The sequence below is a fragment of the Populus euphratica genome, unplaced genomic scaffold (genome assembly GCF_000495115.2).
Source record: "Populus euphratica unplaced genomic scaffold, PopEup_1.0 scaffold5.1, whole genome shotgun sequence".
Taxonomy (NCBI): Eukaryota; Viridiplantae; Streptophyta; class Magnoliopsida; order Malpighiales; family Salicaceae; genus Populus; species Populus euphratica.
Window position 1 is genome coordinate 3714792 of NW_011499848.1, and position 18943 is coordinate 3733734.

The following is an 18943-nucleotide window of genomic DNA, read 5'->3' on the forward strand; positions in this document are numbered from 1 at the left end:
ATTTCTTTAACCAGATTACTAGACCAGTTCACCCATATAGTTCTGTTCATTAACGGATTTAGCCACGAACATTTGATCTATTGCCACCCTCTCTCTCGTCCCTTCAAGGAAATTCAGATTAGACTTCTCCATTTCCATGTTGATCGTCTGATATGATCTCTCCTTTCCAAACCTCTGTCTCCTTTTCATTTCAAAAGTAGTTTACTCTTTTGAACAGGTCTGCATCTTTTTCAAATATTTTTTTAGCAATCGTTTTTTCTCATATCTAACATTAACTGTCCTGTAATTTATTTATTTTTCACTTTCTAGCACTGCTTTAGTTTTTAGGCAGTTAATTCGAAGTTCTCAAATTTGTATCTCATGTGCATTCCTCTCACAGTACGATCCAAGAGCGAGCAAGTGCATAATTTTTTAAGTAATTTTCTCATTAGGTGGTTTTAACAAAGAATATTTTTTTAGAGTCTTTTTTATACAGTTCTATCCTATTCGTTGTTATTATATTGTTTTCGGAGCATAGATTGATCCTTGATTTTACAAGTTTCTTGTTTCTTTTTTTTTAAAACAATAGATTCTATCGTATTCCGTTCATGTTAAATCAGGCTTTCCCCTTATCTTAGAGTATGATTAAGTTTCCATCGTCTAGTTTGCTATACCTCCTCTTGATGAGTCTTACTTAACCTACTATATCCCGTATATGTTTGAGCTATTTCCTAGAAAAAACACTAAAGGGCGTGTCTTTTTTCTATTTTATTGTAGATGGACATTGTTTATGAATAACATAATTATATAATTATGATCGTTTTATATTTTAAAAAATAATTTTTAGTACAAATAATTTTTTATATTATTTTTAAGTTTAGTTAGAGCAAAAAAAGAAAAAAGGGTTATTGAATTCCAATAATGAAAAAGAAGTTTACTGTTCAAGTCATTTTTAGCAACTAAAATGAGTTTTTTTTTTCATGGGTTTTGTGTGATGATATAGGTTTGATCATGGTATTTTGAAGTCTTAATATTTCATAAAAAAACATAAAAAACTAATCTAAATGGAGAGAAATAAATTTAATCTGGTTTCATTTTGGATTTTTGGACTCTATTTTGATTAATGAGTTAGTTTGTAAGTATTTAAAAAATATTGATAAGATTTTTAAGTTGAAATAACTTAAAATTAAATTTTTATAGTAAAAGACACAATACCTTTTTTTTGGTCGTAATAATAGTGGCTGAAGTTTAAACTTGTAAATGACACATTATTTATATGTTTTTTAATAAAAAATATTGTTTTTCCTTTTAAAAAATAAATCTAGGCACATAGGGCTGGGCTTTAAAGCCCACCCACGTGCCTATGCTTTTCCTTGCAAATGCCCAGGCATGATGGGCTATAAATCTTTATGCCTAGCTTCTTTTAGTTCTTTTATATATATACACTTGCATGCAATTGGAGGAAAATAATTTAAATTAGGCCGAGTTCATTATTTCACAAGTGAAGTCATAATACTTGGATTATTATTTTTTATTTTATTTTTTTAATTGATAATTTTTTAATAATATGTATTTTTTAAAAATAAATGTAAAATTAATGTTTCAGTTAATATCACTTATATATGATTTTTGTTTTTTTTATTTAATTTTTTTGGATATATATTTTTAAAAATTATTTTTTGTGCATTTAAATTTTAATATATATTTTTTAATTCATATAAAATTTATTTTTTGATATTTTATATAGATGAACTTTATTTTTAAAAATAAAAAAATATTTTCAAATAATATTTCTAACACGTACAACCTTGTATAATATTTTTTTCTATTTTATCTTATTTAATAAATTTAACATGTATATCTATTTTTATTATCATTTGATTGAATAAAAAAATTTATTTTAATAAACAATCTTAACAAATACAATTGGATAAATATCTCGTCACACAAAATTGAATATCTTGATTTTTTTAGTTTTATTTTTATTTATTATTAATAATATTATTTTTATTTACTAACATACATAATCATCTCTATTACATATAAGAATAAATTTTCTATATGTAACTAGATTTTTATTTTAACTATAAATATACGTTGAAAAAGCTTGCACATTACAACTTTTTTTGTTAGAGAAAAAAATATTTAACTAAGGCAGGTCATAGCACGGATAAAATAACTAATTTACTCCATTCCATGTACAGTTACTCTTTTCGCCTAACATGATAAGATTCTCGATTACATTCGTTCGAGAAAAGAAATTTTAAATTTCCATGGTCTTAGAGTTCTATTATATATAGAACCGATAGTTAATTATTTTAGTTTGTTTTTTGACATTGTATTGATAATGTCTATCAATCTCGGTCCATAAGAGACCATGTAAAACAACATTGATTTTTTTTTTTTAATGGATCAGCAATATTAACTTCTTATTATATAGTCCCTGTTCTCACTTTGATCACGGTGTTAATTAAGTCGTGTCAAGTATATATGTAGAGACAGGCAGAGCACGTTTATTGTCTCGTAAATTAATAAAAAGAGAGTATAAACGACTATCAGAGTGTCAAGAAGTCTACTGATTTGGATAAAATGTCGTGCTATATTTATTATAGTGAGGGTTTTTAGAAGGACAATTTGATTATTAAGGGTACTGGGAGGTAAAATTACAAATATAAACGAGAAGGTTAGGCCTTTGATTATTTATTTTTTGATACAAATTAATGCAGCACAGGGACTTCCAGGCAACGAGGAGGTCAATTTACTCCCTGGCGTACGTAAAGAAAAAGGAGGCTGATTGATAGAGGCACCAAATTAAGATGCCGCAACATCACTCTTCCTTACTGCACGTGCTCCCATCACCATTTGCTGCTGGGCACAATTTTTCAATTAATTAACTTCGACTGTATGTCACCAACAAACCGCAAGCTCTCAAGCCAGCTGTTGCGAAACCATTCACCAAAATAACTTGTCATAGAATCACATCGATTTAAAAGTTTTTATATTAGATAAATAGATATTAGTTGAACAGACATTCAACAAGGTCGTTGTAGTATAGTGGTGAGTATTCCCGCCTGTCACGCGGGTGACCCGGGTTCGATCCCCGGCAACGGCGATGTTTTATCTTATTATAATTAATTTTTTTTGTTTCGGAAAAGTTATCTAGCTAGCCAGTGGAGGGAACTTGTGATTTTCACTCCCGCCACTAAAACCCTCTCTCTTCCTTTGCGTCAAAATAATTTCGCGTTTGACTTGGCGAAATCTAAAGCAAAAGGAGTGGAAGAGGATCAAAAGGAGGAGGAGGTCTTTGATTAATTTCAATCGTATCTCTCTATAACGGTGCCTCCGGGGACAAGAAGCACTAGAGCTCTTCTAGGGTTCGTTCCTTTTTCTGCAGATTACTTCAACTGATGGATATTCATGTTCCGATCAAATTCCTGATATTGGGTGGCAGAAATTTCAAAAGAATTGTTGCCGTCACACAAAGACTTGGCATGGAAAAAGATTTTCATGCAAGATAGATGGCATATATGTAAGTGAATCTGGTTCCTTCCTTGGAAAAAGATTTTCATGCAAGATAGATGTAAGTGAACCTGGTTCCTTCCTCAAATCAGTTCAATTTTGAATTTGCATTTGTTGCAAATAATTATTGCTGTAGCAACGCCTTTATCATGTTCTGATATTCATCTTGCGGAAACTTGAATAAGCTTGGCTCACATCAAATACAAGTCTCTAACCCTAGTAGCTAAAATGCTTTAACGCTCACGCTAGTTACATTTGGCGGTATTGGATGTTACAAAAATCCAACTTCATAACCTCAATTTTCAGTAAGCTGGCATCTCAGTGGCTCGTGTTGTTCTTCTGCTTTCAACTCGTGAAATTATTGACTCTTCCTGATTACTTCGTTATTGTAACTAGAATTTGTTTATACCTTCTTGATTGCTGGGAAAGATACAGAAAGGTTACGCTTATTTTTAAAAACTTCCTTCTCTTGTGCATGAGAAATGTAGGTTTTTGGTTTCAAAAATACATTTGTCTAGAGGTTAATTCGAGAACTGGTGGCAAGTATAAATGAAATTGCAGAACAGAACCCATTATCCCCAAGCTTCCGCAATGGGGCCTCTAGAACAGAGCAAAATAACCGATCCCCAGAAGCGTGCACACATCCAGATCTACTACCCTACTTGCCAAGATCACAGGTTAAGGGAAAGGGACGAGAAATTGCAAACAAGTTCTTTGCAGTAGCTAACATCTTTATACAACACTGCTTATTAGCATTTATTTTCTGCTAATCTATTCTTTGCAGTAGTTCGCTTTTCCAAATAAATTCTGTATGGTATAATTTTTTTAAAAAAATTAATCAGTCTGGTGAAGTCTTAACCTCCAGAGATTGAAGATTTGAAGTATTTTTTTATACAATACTGCTTGTTAGCATTTATTTTCTGTTAATGGAACCAGATATTATAGTGGTAGTTTTAAATTAGTGCCTCCTTTCACGATCGTGAGAGGACATGGTTTGGATGTAGTAATTGCAAAATCAAAAACTTATGATCGACCTGAAAAACCAAAAATGCAAGAAAAACGTTACAAACAGAGAAGCAGATATGATCGACCAACCAGGTCCAAGCCTTTCTTCAGCCGAATCGATGTATTTTTCCTGAGTTTTGAATTGATAAAAATCCCCTTAGGCCGCTTTTAGGATGACCCAAAATCTGTTTGTGCAAAGTCTTTGAAGCATGCTCACTTGTGTTTTCTCCTAAAATTAGAGGACAGCATCACATACACAGTGACCTTTGAAGCCCTGGTGCAGGTCCCTCAAAATATGAAGTAAAGAATGCACTTTTGCAGTGTAGAAAAGCCATCGCTTTTTTCTTTCTTGTGTACACGCAAAGAATCTCAATTTGATTGCCTGTTAGTGCGCTCTTGTTCACAGGAAACTTCTGCCTCTCCAGGCCTGGCGCTCTCAACACGCAGTTTTGGTATTTTTTATTTTTTAAAAACTATTTTTAATATAATCATATCAAAATACAAAAAAATATTAATTTAAAATAAAAATAATTTTTTTTTTTGAAAAACACTTTAAAACATAAAAAAATTCTATAAAACTATTGTTTCCAAGGGTCCAAACGAAATCAGATCCTTGATAGCTGGTAAAAACGCCAGCCTGGGCCATGATTAACTAGTGGGGCTCCAAGTTCTTGAAATTGTTCAGGCACGCGGGCCCAACTCCAAAACCAGGTCATTATTTTCACCTAACGAAACAACTGGTTAAAGTCCGAATGCCCTTCTGTCGAGTTTCAATTCAAATTAATTCTGCCCAAAAATCTCATCATCTCAAAATTTAAATTCATAAGGAGGAAACAAATTGTTGGCCCACCATCGAGTTTTAAAACTCGCCAGTCATCACAATCATTCTCCAAACAAGTGTAGAGTCATTGCTAAAAATTCAATTTCAAATCTGATATCATCTAAAGCTGATAGCAATGTAGCAGAAAAGGTTACACCCAGCTAAGCACTAGGAATGCTCTCAAACTTCAACTCAAAAGGGTAAGAAAATTTTGCAATAAATAATAATGATGGACTACGACTAGACCATCATGATAAAGGTACAATGAAGCAGCTACCAGATTTAGTACTAAAAAGGCAGACAACACGGTTTTGAATACTCTACTTTGAGGTACTCTTTGAAGATTTTTCCCCTGAAGAATTGAGTTCATCCCAAGCTTCAATCCAAGTGACCATGGCATCAGCTAGCTTAATGAAGTAGGGATCGACCTTGCCAAGTTTCTCCTTGACCTGCTTGGCGAGTTCAATGTAGCATTGTTGAACAGTGACGCATTCCTTGGGAAGAACTGCAGACTGGAAGAATGGGATCAGGTCTTCCTGCCAGTAGATACCCTTGTACTCCTTTTTTAGGTTAACGAACGGGTTGCTTGCTTTGCTGTGCCAGATGTAGGGCAAACCAGTCTTGACTCCCCATCCCATGTGGTCACATATGACCTACAAATTAAGTAAATACAGTACATGTGAGTTTAACCATTCAGAAAATATTTCTGTATCCATAATACATAGAATGCCACCATTGTAGATAGCAACCTGTGTGGAATTAGGGTAATAAAAATGTAATCATTCTCAGAGCATAGAAGCCTCTGATCTATAGGACTTCTTTCATGGCTTTGTATTCAATGAATAGAAGAATGATTCAAGTTTCAGTTCAGCACTAAGGAATCTTCATTTTCTTGAGATACCCAGAAGTTCAGAACAAAGTCTAATATTAGCATTTCCTCACTCACAGGACATTGTGAAAAGTAGTTTGGATGAGATTGCGATCAACAAGACCTTGATAAAAAACAAGTCATGATATGAGATAGAAATTTCATAGAAATTGCACCTTCATGCACCAGCCAGCCCACATGTCGTCATAGCGTCCAATTGGCTGGCCATCACCCATGAGCCCAAAATACATCGCAGGTCCAATCAATTCACGGTTGAATCCCAGATTCATACCGCACATCGGGAAAAGGGTTCCCTTAGGTACTGTCAGAACAGCATCAACATATCTGAAATGTAAAAGGAAATGAATAAATAAGGTAAAATCCCCAACACTGTTAATCACATGAAAAGAAGTATGTAACCATTTTAACTTCCAGTTGACATCTAAATACCGTGTATTTCTCTCACGAGGCTTCACAAGCTGGGTGGGAGCATCATAATCGGGGATATTAAGCCAGAGGCCATGAGAAACAGCAGTGGGAGCACCTTCTCGAAAACTGAAAGGATATCCACGAACAAAGTCTGCACCTTCTCTGTACGGATCATAAAGAGTGTTAAAGAAATATGGAGTGGATGGGCTCAGAAGGTTTTTGATGTGCTGCTCGAGTGCATTAATCAGTTCACCCGATGGATTTTTGGCAACCTGCATATAAACATAGAAAATAAGAAAAGCATGAGATATTTCACAAGAAAAATAGGTTAATCAAAATAACATGTTCATGGACTTCATCAAGCTATTTACTCGTTCTCTTTTGTTGTGATCACATTTGTATTCATTCATTTTTCTTAATGCTAGCTACCAGAAGATAGATTAAACATGCCATCAGCATTGTACTCTATTGACAAGAAAAATGATGAGCCATGTGGGCATCATAGCGAGCCAAGTGCTTGTAAAGACAAAAGCACTGGCTTTCTGAGATGCCATTTTGCTATCAGATCCTCTATCATGCATAGAGACAATATCCAGTCTTTTATTTAGGATGCAAAAAGCATGGCATTGTCTGAAGAGGACCTTGTGACCAGATTTGCATCATGCAGTCAAAATATTCTTCTTTTGGATTTCAACAAGGCCTAAATTGAAGAACTCATTACCAATGGTTTCATATCTTGCAGCATGACCTCAAATTCTAACCTTTCTATGTGAACGGACGGATAGTCAATGAAGATCTAGCTCAGTGTTGAAGATTTAAATAAACAAGCAGCATTTTATGCTTTTAGCTAAAGAAGCAAGAGGACCGATATCAATATGGCAAAGCGATTCTTGTACGTTTAAACTGCAAATGCTGCGGTTGAAAGCAATCAAGATTTATAAAATGGGCCCACTTAACATTCAACAAGACACAAACAACACCCAGCGGGGGAAAAAATCACCATAAAGTTCAAGATCCAGACTTTCAAACCGGAAGTACAATACTCCACCAACACCACAAAATCCCATCAACACTCCTATATCTCTTCTCCAAATATAGCTCACAGGAACACAGAATCCCATGAAAAAGAGGATCCAAAAATTCCAAATCTACCATTATATTACAAGCTCCATAACCCATAGATCAAATAAAAGGAATGAATAAAAAGTCTTTCATAATTCAGGACACCACAAAAACTGAAACAGATACTACTGAACTAAACCTTCCAGAGCCACCTGGCCGAAATTGAGTCAACTTAAGCAAAAACCGACACTAGATCTAAAACCCTTCATTAAGCAGATAATTCAGTAGAGGGTATTCAAATATGAAAGAAAAATGGGGGGGCGGCGGCTTACAAAGCAATCATCATCTATGGTGTAGATATACTTCTTCTTGGAGACCATGTAACCAAAGCAGCGACAAGCAGAATCCTTGAATGAGATGCAAGAAGCCTTGGGACCCAGAATCCTATTAATATCATTCCTATTGTAGAGCTCATAGTCAAAACCATCAGGGACCTTGATGATCTTTGATGGATCACCATCTTGTACTATAATCAAGTGATATTGCTCAAAAAAAGGCCTCCACATCTCCAAGAAATCAAGGTTTCTAATAGTGGGTATCACTATATCTAGCTCATCTTTCAAAAGGGGAGTGGGTTTGACAGAAGATCCTGCCATTTTGTGCACGGACTACAGAGAGAGAAACGGGCTAGAAGCAAAAGACTAGAGCGCAAATGGACTTCAACAAGAAAAGCGGTATCGCGCCTAAGGTTGTCTCCGATATATATGGAGAGAGGTTCTGAAGGACAACGGGTAAAAACGTAAAAAGCTCTGTTGCTCATGTAGAATATCTTTACATTTAGGTCCCTGGTCTTTAGGAATATTTTGGAGACGGTTCAGGTTCTTTTGACCTGATAAAATATTAAGTATCCAGTGTAAAATTAAAAGGCCTGAGTTTTTAATTATGCATGATTTCATTGTTCATCTTTTTATGGATGGATTTTGTAAAAAAATTTATTTTTTAAATTTAATATTTATTATTTTTTTGTGATTGAGTTCTTAATTAAAAACCAATTAATTTTGATTTTTTATAAAATAATGGGATTAAAAGAAGAGGGACCTAAAAAATTTAAAATAAAAGTATTATTATTTTTCAAAAACATGTTTACACAAAAAAAAAAGGGAGCTTGAGTTGCTGGAGGCGTAGGGGTTCTTCTTTTCATATGTGTAGAATATAAATGGCAAAGTCACTCAAACATTTTTTTTTTTAATGGAAAAAGTAAGTGAAAATCAGTTAAATATACAAACAATTTGTGAATATATATATCTTATAAATCGGGATGGTGTTGAATTAGTATTATACATTTTACAAATGCTGCATGGTTTGTAAAAGAGCTCGGTTTTTACTTGCAAATAGTTACTCTTTGACTTTAATCCGAATGCAGTACCAGGAAAAGAAAAAGGAACAAAAAGAAAAAATCCTGCAGGCTGCAGATTCAAGGAACGGAGAGTGAGTGGTGGCAGTCGTCTTCTTTAAACCAATCCTGTCGGCTTGAACCCCACCATCAATGCGCTCGTCAACATATAGTACCAAAACACGGAGGCAATCAATGTCCATGAGGACAAAGCTTGGATTCACATCATAGGTAATGTTGCCGTAGTCACCGGCGGCGGACCCTGGGTTTATAACAACGCCCCCCTCGTGTTTGTAAGCCGTGAATTGATGGGCATGACCGGTCACAAGAATGTCCACATCCAGCTGCCTCTGGAGCTTTGCTCGTGAGTTTCCATTTCCATTTCCTTAAACTTGACCACAAGGATTGGCTATACTTAATGCGCCCATCAGCTAACTAATCTACGATTACAGTAATGAGGCCGTCAGCGTGCTGGGCTTCAGCTTCATTACTAATCTACAATTGCAGTAATGGGGCCGTCTCAGAAAAAAAGTGCCATGGGCTGGTTTATTAAATTAATTAATCTCTCTATTCGGAGGATTATGCATGCTATTTAAACTCTTGGGCTGTTAATGGTCTATTTAGTCCATTTACTTTATATGCAGTACAGATGAAACACGAGCGGAAACTGCAGGCCCATAACAGTACAGTCTTCATTTTCATTTTCCTTTTGTTTTGCAACCTACATTGCAAAGTTTGAGGGTGTTTTTTTTTTTAATTTTTTTTAAAATTAATTATATTTTATATTTTTATATTATATTCTTTAATGGGCTGGTATAAAAAATAAATTTAAAAAATAAAAAAATATTATTTTAATATTTTTAAAAGTAAAAAACACTTTCTAAAGATAAATAAAAACATGTATTTCTAATCAATATCATAGCAGTTTCACCTTCACGCATGTTAAGATGAAACCACATGCTTTGCTTATTCAATGTGTCACCTGCAATATGTGTTCTTTTTTATCTTCCTCTTTTCGGGCCTTCAATACTTTGACACCCTTATGGGCAGTCCATTACGTGCTTCAACCCTAGGAAATTTCACAATCTCTATTCCCTCGGATTCCTCCCATCTGCAACCAGAAAAAAAGAGATCTCATTAACTATAACAATAACAATAATAATAATAATAATAAAGAAGGTAAGAGAGCAATGAAGGAATTTATCGGTCGAGAGCTGAGCAATAGAATTAAACTGCTAAAACAAGGTAAGCCAACCTGTATTGTGTGACGAAGTAGTGAAGGAATGTTGCGATTTTAACCATGCCCAGTTCCTTTCCAGGACATAGCCTGGTTCCTCCTCCAAAAATAAAGCAGTAGTTGTGATTCTCCAAGCCATTATCCTGCCATTGCATTTGACTGAAATTTTCATTCAATTTGCACGGAGCGTCACATAGGAGGGAAAAGAACTAGAGAATACTTCTTACCATCCATCTCCATGGATTGAAGGTTGAAGGCTCTGGATAGAGGATTGGATCGAAGTTGATCTCTCTCAAGGAAACATACAATCTCCATCCTTTTGGAACAAGGAACCCTGAAGATTTCCGTGTACTAACATTACTTTACGGACATACAAGAGCGTGTATTAATGCTGGTAGGAAACAAGGACTCATCAATCAAACGTATACCGTTCAGTTCGATATCCTGATTTGTCTTCCTCAGTAGACCATTGACAACTGCAGCCAGCCTCGAGGTTTCAAAAATCACCTGCACCGAAGGAGACCATAAAAAGCTCAGACAAAAATTTTGTGCATTCAAATTCCAAGTAGTAGGGTGGTGCTGCTCATTATATTCAAATTGCTTACAGCGCGAGTAAACCTCATGCCCTTGTAGTCATCCCAGTCAATTGGATCCTCTGGCTTTCGTCTTGCTCGAATGGCTAAATGTTCTTCCTGGCTGAATTAATCAAATCAAAGAATTCTCATGACCAAGTACGATGATGACATAATTTTGAAGCCTGATCAATGTTAAAATATCGGGCTCACTCTTAGTTCTTGGAGAGCTTTGGGGTTATCATGGACATACTTAAGGGCCATCATTATAGTAGTTGAGACAGTTTCATAACCCGAGTACAACATTGTTATAATTTGATCGATCATCTCATCATCGCTCAAATGGTATTTTTGATTTTCACAGCTCATGATTTGGCCAAGAATATCACTGTGGACTACTGAAGAACCTCTTCTCTCTTTAATGAACTGTCTCAACATTTTGACAACCCTTGTTCTTCCCTGTAAAGACAACAGTTCCAACATGTAAAAGTTAATTCTGCTGTAACCTGGGGAAAAAAAATCGGTGACAGGATGGGATTAAGTCTTCAATAATGAACCTGCAATCCAGAATGATATGCAGTGCCTGGAATGTTGATGGCCAGTGAAATTGTCCCTGCTGCTAGCTTATCAAACTCTGATTTGAAATTGTCATAAATCACACTCGATTGACTGTCAACGATCAGCTTGAAGGCAATGACGAATGCGAACTGAAAAAAGAATCAAAAAACAGAAAAAAGAATCAATACACCTCGATCTATTTATCAAAATCAGAAGTAGTGTCATGCAATACTGGCAATATTTTATAAAAAATCGCCTGAACTTCAACTATTGACCAGATCTCAATGTAAGAGAGTTGGTTTTGCCGTCATCAATTGAAGATTGAAATTCTTACATTACAGTGGAGAGTAACATATATACCAAAACATTAAAGCTTGCATACACAAACCTCAACGGTTCTGTCCTGGAGATCAATTGTTTTGCCTTCCCAGTTGGCAAGAAAGGATCTAACAGGCTCATCGATGTTTAGCAAAAGATGGTCTTTGATCATGGTAGGGTTAACAAGGGAAAGTAGCGACCCTCTTAGGTATTTATGAGCAGAACCAGTCACAACACCAACGTTGTATTTTCCTAGAATATCCTGCGAAGACCGAGGATAGCCAGGAACTAACCCTCTGGTTTCATTAAGAAGGATATATCTGTTGAGCTCTGGATCCGTGCAAATAACGGTAGGGAAGGCCAAAACATGTGTCCTAAATAAATTTCCGTACCTGTCGAGACAAAAGAGTGTCAGCTAGATAAAATTCCTCCATAATTAAATAATAAATCCCAACATTTAATAAAACTTAAACGTTGCAAGAACGAAACTCTTAGCAGATGAACTTTTTTTATTCCAGAAAGAGATTTGCAACCTCATATTCAGCAGAATATATCACTACAATAGTTCATTTATATATATATATATATATAAAACAAGTTTTATTAGACGAAGTCTGCCGAACGTGTGATGAATGATGACTAATCAAATTTCAAAATTAAATTTTGTTAAGCTCCAAAACACTCTAGAGAAATTACCAGGGCGATCAGTTTCTGAATGGAATAACAGTTAAAAGGGGTTTCCATTCAGGGAAAAAAATGGACCCTTAAGAGTTTGAAATTGTTTTAAAATATTAAAATGTTTTACGGTGAGATAGTGGTGGTGGTTACCTAAAAGAAAAAATAATAGGCGGTGATAAGATGAAAATGATAATAAAAATAGTTAGATGATTAGTTATAAAATATTTTATGTAACTTCATGAGTTGAAAATATTTATAATAAATAAACTAAATTTAAAAATTTATATTGATAAATTTTTTTATAAAATATTTTAGGAGAAAAATTACATATGAATTTTTTTTTTTTAAAAACACATTCCGGAAAAATCTAGAAACATTTCCCTTAAAATATTTTATGCAAAACTAACAAACCCTAAATGGAATAATTCATCTAACGGTCTGACTCCCTTACTCGTCATCATCCAATTTCTTGAAAATGAAGATATAAAAAAAGAAGAAAACTTTAAATTATTAAATAACAAAATAACGAAGTAAATCAGTGAAGGTACTCTGCTCGCTACAGGCTACTTCTGACGTGATAGAATTACTATAAAACACTGGGTTTTTAGTTGCAATGAAATTTTTGCGTGTGGATCATCAAAAAGGAAGACAACTTCATGATTGAACTCTCTGTCTAATATCCCAACAAGAAATTTTGGACAGGGAAAATCACACCTTGCTCTCTGTTTTTTCATGAAATCAGGTCCATGCTTTAGAAATTCTGCGGTCTCACCAAAAAGTGGCCACCCCATTGTCCCTGGTGGCAACCCTTTCCTTGCATACCATATCTCATTCCATTTCAAGGCAAAGTAAAAGCAGACAGATAATCCTACAAAAAACCAAGAAGCCAGAACCAATAGCACTGCCATTGATGCTCCCAGGAAAGTCTCAAACACAATCAAGAGAATGCTGCAAATTGTTTGGCTAGCTCGGATGTTTCGCTAGAGGTGCAATATGGGGTCTCCCTGGACAAGTATTTCAAGACGACACAGAAGAAAAGAGAGCCGACGATATATGTATCGGCCAGGCCATGCACCTAAACTGTTATTGTTCTTATAATGGCAACAAAATTATACAATTCAGTGCTCCTCCCTTTCGCACCATGACTAAACGACAACAATCGGTTTCTAGGAAATGTATTGGGTTGGCTAATTAATGCTTTCAGTGCATGGACATATTGACAGGATTTGGTTTACCAGAATTAGTCGGGAATTCCAGCTCATTTGGCCATGCATAACTTTTGTCCTTATAATGGCAACAAAATCACACAATCCAGTGCTCCTCCCTTTCGCACCAAAAATAAACAACGCCAACCTGTCTCTAGGGAGTATATTGGGCTAATTAATGCTTGCAATGCATGGATACATTGAGAGGATTTAGTTACTGTTGATGATGGGGCATAATTAATAATAATAGGACCCAAAAAAAAAAAAAACATTACAGCCGTTTGGGCAACCTAAACATCTGGAATTTTTCCAGCTTGTTGAGGAATTCCAGCCCAAATGGTTGGAATAGAGCCCAGATAACTAGAATTTTCATCACGGCATAGTCTGTTCAATTCTGTCAAAACATGTCTTTTTATACATTTTTTTTTTTGAGTTTTTAAAAGTCACTCACACAAACTTTAAAACGCAGTAAAACACAATATACTAAAGACAACAATTAAAAAAATAAAATTAAAACAGAATAGAGTTATCACATGAAACCTTAATTTATAATTTTATTAATGAATATTACTCTTCAAATAGTTTATCTATAATTCTTTAAATAAATTGGATAATTAACCTAAAAAAACTAAGAATTTTTTTTTAAAAAGCAATAAAAATCCTTGAGGAACTAGAAAAATAAAATTATTAACTAAAATATTCACTTTCCTAAACTAAATAAAAAAATAACTAAGAAAAATAATTTTTTTGAAAAACCTTCTTCATTAATCTCCTCAAGTTTGAGAGATTAGTTGATCAAGTCAAGAATTATGTAAGGGACATGTTTATGGCTTAAAGTAAAAATAAAAATCTTTAACAATAAATTATTTTCTTTACAGATAAGCAAAAAAAAAAATTTCCATTTTTTTAATATATTTTTTATTTTTTTTTCTCTTAAAAAGTCAAAACCACCTCAAGGGTTATCCAGTATATACTATAGAAGACATGATGAAAATGATTATATTTTTCTTTTTGTCGGAAATTTTATTTATCCAAGACAGAAGACAGTTCCATCAGATGTCTAAGGTTTTGTGGGCCCAATTAGAAAAAACCCTCAAGGCCCATTGGTCCATCATAGGAGTAAAAACAAAATTTTACTAATACGATAAATTTGCCTTGTGGTCGTTGCTAGGGTTGGCCGGTGATAAAATTGTTTGTGGTCGTTGCTAGGGTTGGTCGGTGATAAAATTGTGGCTGTATTAGCAGTGGCACGATCAATCATTACAAATCTGTCACTTAAGAGTGGTTTGGAAACGTGTTTATACTGTGTTTTTTAATTTTTTAATTTAAAATTATTTTTTAAAATGATTTTAATATTAACAATAATTTTTTTAAAATAAAAATATTATTTTAATATATTTCAAAAAAATAATTTAATCTCAAGATGCGGTGTTTTAAAAATATATATTTTAAAATTTTTTATTATTATTTTTATTTAAAATTAAAATTTTTAGATGTTTTTATATTGTTTTAATATATTAATATAAAAAATAAATTTTAAAAAATAATAATAAAATATTATTTACTACTAGCTAATAACAGAAGATTTCAACAAGAAGTTTGATATTCGAAAGACCATCTGGAAAAAAGAAGAAAAACCTTTCCAAGAAAGAGGGCGAGAGAGAGAGAGTTTGACTAATAATAATAAGAGTAGAAACAGAAACAGGATGCCGACCCTGACGAAGCTATACACGATGCAAGAGGCAGCCCAACACAACACTCCTCAAGATTGCTGGATCGTTATTGATGGCAAGGTAGGTAGTAGCCTTGGCATCCTCCCCTCCTCTTCTCTTTTCTCAAATTGTAGGTAGTAGCCTTGGCATCCTCCCCTCTTCTCTTTTCTCAAAGTGATGTAAATCTGTATTTATTATGCTTACATAAACTTTACTGGATTTGCTACCTCTATTGTTTTGTGATACGATTTCAATCTTAAGGGTTAAGTATTTAGATGAGCAATTTGTTATTTTTTCCTCATTGTTCTATAGTTTGGAGTGTTTCCATGAGGTTCAGAGTGTTTGGACGCACATGCCCTTTGTAACTATTGTTCCGTATGGGAAACGGATCCTGTATAGAAAATCCGTAATTTGCTACATTCAACTTTTTAACTAGCATCTATACTGAGATTTGCGCTATTGGATTGATTGTTTTTCTATTTCCTTCTGTTACATTTACTATATTTGCAAAAAAAGAAAGAGAAGTCAAATCCCCATTACTCGCTTGAATGTCCCATTTCATATTTCTCCTTTTGGAACCGTGTGGTGAAGAATTGAAGAAAACTAAAAGAAAAAGGCTTTCTACTCGTGTGGATGATTTTCAAATAGCTGTAGAATTTGTAGAGACAGCAAATGGTTGGCAGGGCTTTGCCTTCGCTTCTGTTTAAAATGTTTGGTCTGTATTCTGATTTAAACTGATTGAAACTTTTTCCCTTGACTTGAACCAAAAGTTCACATGTTTTCTTGATAAAAATTGGATTGCAAACATCTGTCGCTAGCATGCTTTGGAACAGTAGTCTGGGTGGCCCAATTTAGTTGCAGTATGCAGTTGGAAAATGATTAGATTAGAAATGCTTTGTGTGCTCTAACGAACCACCCTGTATCGACTACCACCGCTTCAACAACAACAGATAAAAAGCACTTGTATTTGTTGTAAATTTGTTGCACCTTACTTGCCTCCTAGATGTAAGCCCACTGACCAAGCATCTTTTACATTTTTTACTGCCTGAATTTTTCTTGTATAAGAGAACTTACTATCGTATCCTGTAACTTCATGACCCATTTGATGTAGGTGGCGGAAGTTGAGCTTTCATTAGACTTTACCAGCTGAGTTATATAACCAGTAATGCTATGTCTCTGTTTGTGCTGATAAAGGCTCCTTGGGTGATTTGAATTTTTTGGTCTGGTTGCTTTAAGAGGTTCTCTAGAATGATTAGATGCTCTCATTTGGGCTAATTCATCTTTGATAGGTGCTTGGCATCTGTTATCTTCCTTAGTTCCTTACATCTTAGAATGAACTTGTATGTAGTATATATGGTCCCTGTTAAATTCATTGCTATCGCATGCCGAATTTGATGTTTCTATGTGTAATTGCTATAGCGATCAGCAGTTTGCACTATGGAAGGTTTACCTTGGTCCCGTACAAACTAAAATTATTTTCTCTCATATGTGAATCTTCTTCTTATTGTTCTCGTCCTCTCTTTTTTATTGCTGAGATTGCTCATGGGTGTGCTGGGTCTGTCTTGACTTTGGGTTTGAGCCAACGAGGAAATTTTAGTTTGAAGTTACATGCAGATATCTTGTTGGGCAGTCATGCCGTCACATAGTTATGTGGAATTTGATGGTGTCAGGATAATGATAATGGCAACAAACATCAAGTTAGTGGTTTAGATTGTTTTATTTTTTTTACAGGAACAGTTGTGATATGACCAAATGATGCTTTGCGTTTGTTAGAAGTAAATGCTTTCTTGGATACTATTGATGACACCAGCTTGTATATATTTTTCTTTCTGCTGCTAGCCTTTTGTGCCTACATCATGAGTGTTCACTTTACCAACTAATTCGGAGCATGTAAAAGATGCTCCATATTTGGTGATTTACCATCATGATTTAAATGTTTCACCTGTGTTGCTGGCATGCAATGGAGTTGTGTACATGCAGAGTAGCCATTGATGTTTCTATTGCAAAGATCTAAATTTATTATCTATAGACTTATTTATTTTTGAATCACTCCCTATTTTGCCTTGCTTTTGAATCACATAGCAATTTGATTGTGTCCTTGAATTGACATTCTATTTTGTTATACCGAATCAAGAAATGTTATCATTATGTCTTACTTCTTAAAGACACGAAGTCATGGTCTTAATGTCTTTACTGAAGTCATTCATACCAAAAGTAGACATGAATTCCTGACTTTCTCCTCTTCTATAATGTTTACCTAAAATGTTTTTTTATACCAGGTTTATGATGTGGGTTCATATTTGGATGAGCACCCTGGTGGAGATGATGTTATCCTTGCTACAACTGGTATTTACTTGCATTTTCATCGTATGAAGTTGAAATTGCATTGTGAAAAATATCAAGAAGTATGTAATGACGTAGCATTATTGATATTAATTATTAGTCTAACACTGTGCAATGTTATTGAAGGCAAAGATGCAACGGATGAATTTGAAGATGCTGGGCACAGCAAAAGCGCCAGAGAGCTATTAGAAACCTTTTTCATTGGTGAGCTTGATCTGTCTGCCACTGTTATCCCAGAACTTGAAATCTCCTCCAAGAAACAAGCAGATTATACCCAGAAGCTCAAGGATTTGACAAAGCAATACTGGACAGTTTCTGTAGCCATTGCTGGTGTCTCAGTGGTGGTTGGCTTCTTATACTTACGCAAGAAGTAGAGGAGCTCATCCTTTTTTATCCTTTCTGCAGGGAACGCATTTTGTATCAAATTTTGAATAATTAGGGGGATGATGATTGAGAATAGCCCCTTGTTATTTATAAAAAAAATTTGAAAGACTGGGAAGACTACACCGGGTCTTAGATTGAAGCATGAATGGGGAGTGCCATACGCATGATATTATTGAAAGAAAGGGGGGGTAAATGACGTGGTTTTGGCTGTTTTTTCTTTTATTAGCACCTTGCTTCGTTTCTTTTTAATTATTGTTTACATTTAAACAGGTTAATTACATAATGCATGATTACTTGTTGCGCACTGCGCAGGCTTGGTTGCCTATCAAGGTCCAAGGCTACTTGGAGCTCGGAGAGAAGTTGAAGGCCTTGATGCAAGGAGGATGATTTTGTGTATGGTGCATCCTTAGTTGCTCTACGAAAGAGAGGAGCATCAATATGTTTTTTGGTTTGATGATTGGGTAATGAGACCATTAATTTCCTCTCTCTTGGGAGGATGAACTGTTTCGTACTTAAGATGTATCATATTTGTACATCTTTTTTCACATCCATGCCTCGTTTTGTCCAGCCGCTATGATACAGTTCCCACAGTTGTTCTAGATACAGCTTCAACAGGATGTTGCGGAAGTAAATTCAAATACAATTCGAACTTGTATAGGAATCCGAGCCCCCCTTTTTCAAAGGAGAAGGGGAGCCACTGGGGCTTGCGTCGAGCAGCAGAACCAGCTTAAGATCATGAAGCATGGTTTCGTAACCCCCAGTTTTGGAGTGGAGGAAGGGTGGGGAGTTTATATTATTTTTTATTTGAAAATATATTAAAATAATATTTTATTATTTTTTAAAAATTATTTTTAATATTAA

General features: G+C 34.7%; 3 protein-coding genes, 1 long non-coding RNA gene and 1 other non-coding gene across 5 annotated transcripts; 3 read left to right on the plus strand and 2 right to left on the minus strand.

Moving 5' to 3' along the window:
• Positions 1-3019: 3019 nt before the first annotated feature.
• TRNAD-GUC (transfer RNA aspartic acid (anticodon GUC)) lies at positions 3020-3091 on the plus strand. Its single transcript has one exon. It is a non-coding gene; the product is annotated as a tRNA-Asp (tRNA).
• Positions 3044-4375, plus strand: LOC105116179 (uncharacterized). Its single transcript, XR_840481.1, has 2 exons — positions 3044-3508; positions 3805-4375. It is a non-coding gene; the product is annotated as an uncharacterized LOC105116179 (long non-coding RNA).
• Positions 4376-5385: 1010 nt separating this feature from the next.
• LOC105116184 (alpha-1,4-glucan-protein synthase [UDP-forming] 2) lies at positions 5386-8457 on the minus strand. Its single transcript, XM_011013405.1, has 4 exons — positions 8015-8457; positions 6642-6892; positions 6368-6536; positions 5386-5976 (listed from the first exon to the last, which is right to left on the minus strand). The coding sequence occupies exons 1-4, from the start codon at positions 8336-8338 to the stop codon at positions 5644-5646; spliced, it is 1077 nt and encodes a 358-aa protein (XP_011011707.1). The 5' UTR covers positions 8339-8457; the 3' UTR covers positions 5386-5643.
• Positions 8458-10001: 1544 nt separating this feature from the next.
• LOC105119329 (cytochrome P450 85A1-like) lies at positions 10002-13346 on the minus strand. Its single transcript, XM_011017460.1, has 9 exons — positions 13153-13346; positions 11831-12152; positions 11442-11591; positions 11098-11343; positions 10918-11004; positions 10741-10819; positions 10540-10646; positions 10331-10455; positions 10002-10186 (listed from the first exon to the last, which is right to left on the minus strand). The coding sequence occupies exons 1-9, from the start codon at positions 13344-13346 to the stop codon at positions 10099-10101; spliced, it is 1398 nt and encodes a 465-aa protein (XP_011015762.1). The 3' UTR covers positions 10002-10098.
• Positions 13347-15213: 1867 nt separating this feature from the next.
• On the plus strand, positions 15214-18680 carry LOC105116190 (cytochrome b5 isoform A). Its single transcript, XM_011013417.1, has 3 exons — positions 15214-15436; positions 17635-17701; positions 17825-18680. Exons 1-3 carry the CDS (start codon positions 15350-15352, stop codon positions 18070-18072), a joined length of 402 nt encoding a protein of 133 aa, XP_011011719.1. The 5' UTR covers positions 15214-15349; the 3' UTR covers positions 18073-18680.
• Positions 18681-18943: the final 263 nt, after the last annotated feature.

Excerpts from the sequence above, each read along its gene's own strand:
- LOC105116184 (XM_011013405.1), bottom strand. The coding sequence starts at position 8,338 with ATGGCAGGATCTTCTGTCAAACCCACTCCCCTTTTGAAAGATGAGCTA. Across the intron at positions 6,537-6,641 it reads CCTCGTGAGAGAAATACACG|ATATGTTGATGCTGTTCTGA; the intron begins GTATTTAGATGT and ends TTTACATTTCAG. Across the intron at positions 5,977-6,367 it reads GGGCTGGCTGGTGCATGAAG|GTCATATGTGACCACATGGG; the intron begins GTGCAATTTCTA and ends CTTAATTTGTAG.
- LOC105119329 (XM_011017460.1), bottom strand. The coding sequence starts at position 13,346 with ATGGCAGTGCTATTGGTTCTGGCTTCTTGGTTTTTTGTAGGATTATCT. Across the intron at positions 11,005-11,097 it reads AAGCTCTCCAAGAACTAAGA|GAAGAACATTTAGCCATTCG; the intron begins GTGAGCCCGATA and ends TAATTCAGCCAG. Across the intron at positions 10,647-10,740 it reads TCAGGATATCGAACTGAACG|GGTTCCTTGTTCCAAAAGGA; the intron begins GTATACGTTTGA and ends GGAAATCTTCAG.
- LOC105116190 (XM_011013417.1), top strand. The coding sequence starts at position 15,350 with ATGCCGACCCTGACGAAGCTATACACGATGCAAGAGGCAGCCCAACAC. Across the intron at positions 15,437-17,634 it reads GGATCGTTATTGATGGCAAG|GTTTATGATGTGGGTTCATA; the intron begins GTAGGTAGTAGC and ends TTTTTATACCAG. Across the intron at positions 17,702-17,824 it reads TGTTATCCTTGCTACAACTG|GCAAAGATGCAACGGATGAA; the intron begins GTATTTACTTGC and ends ATGTTATTGAAG.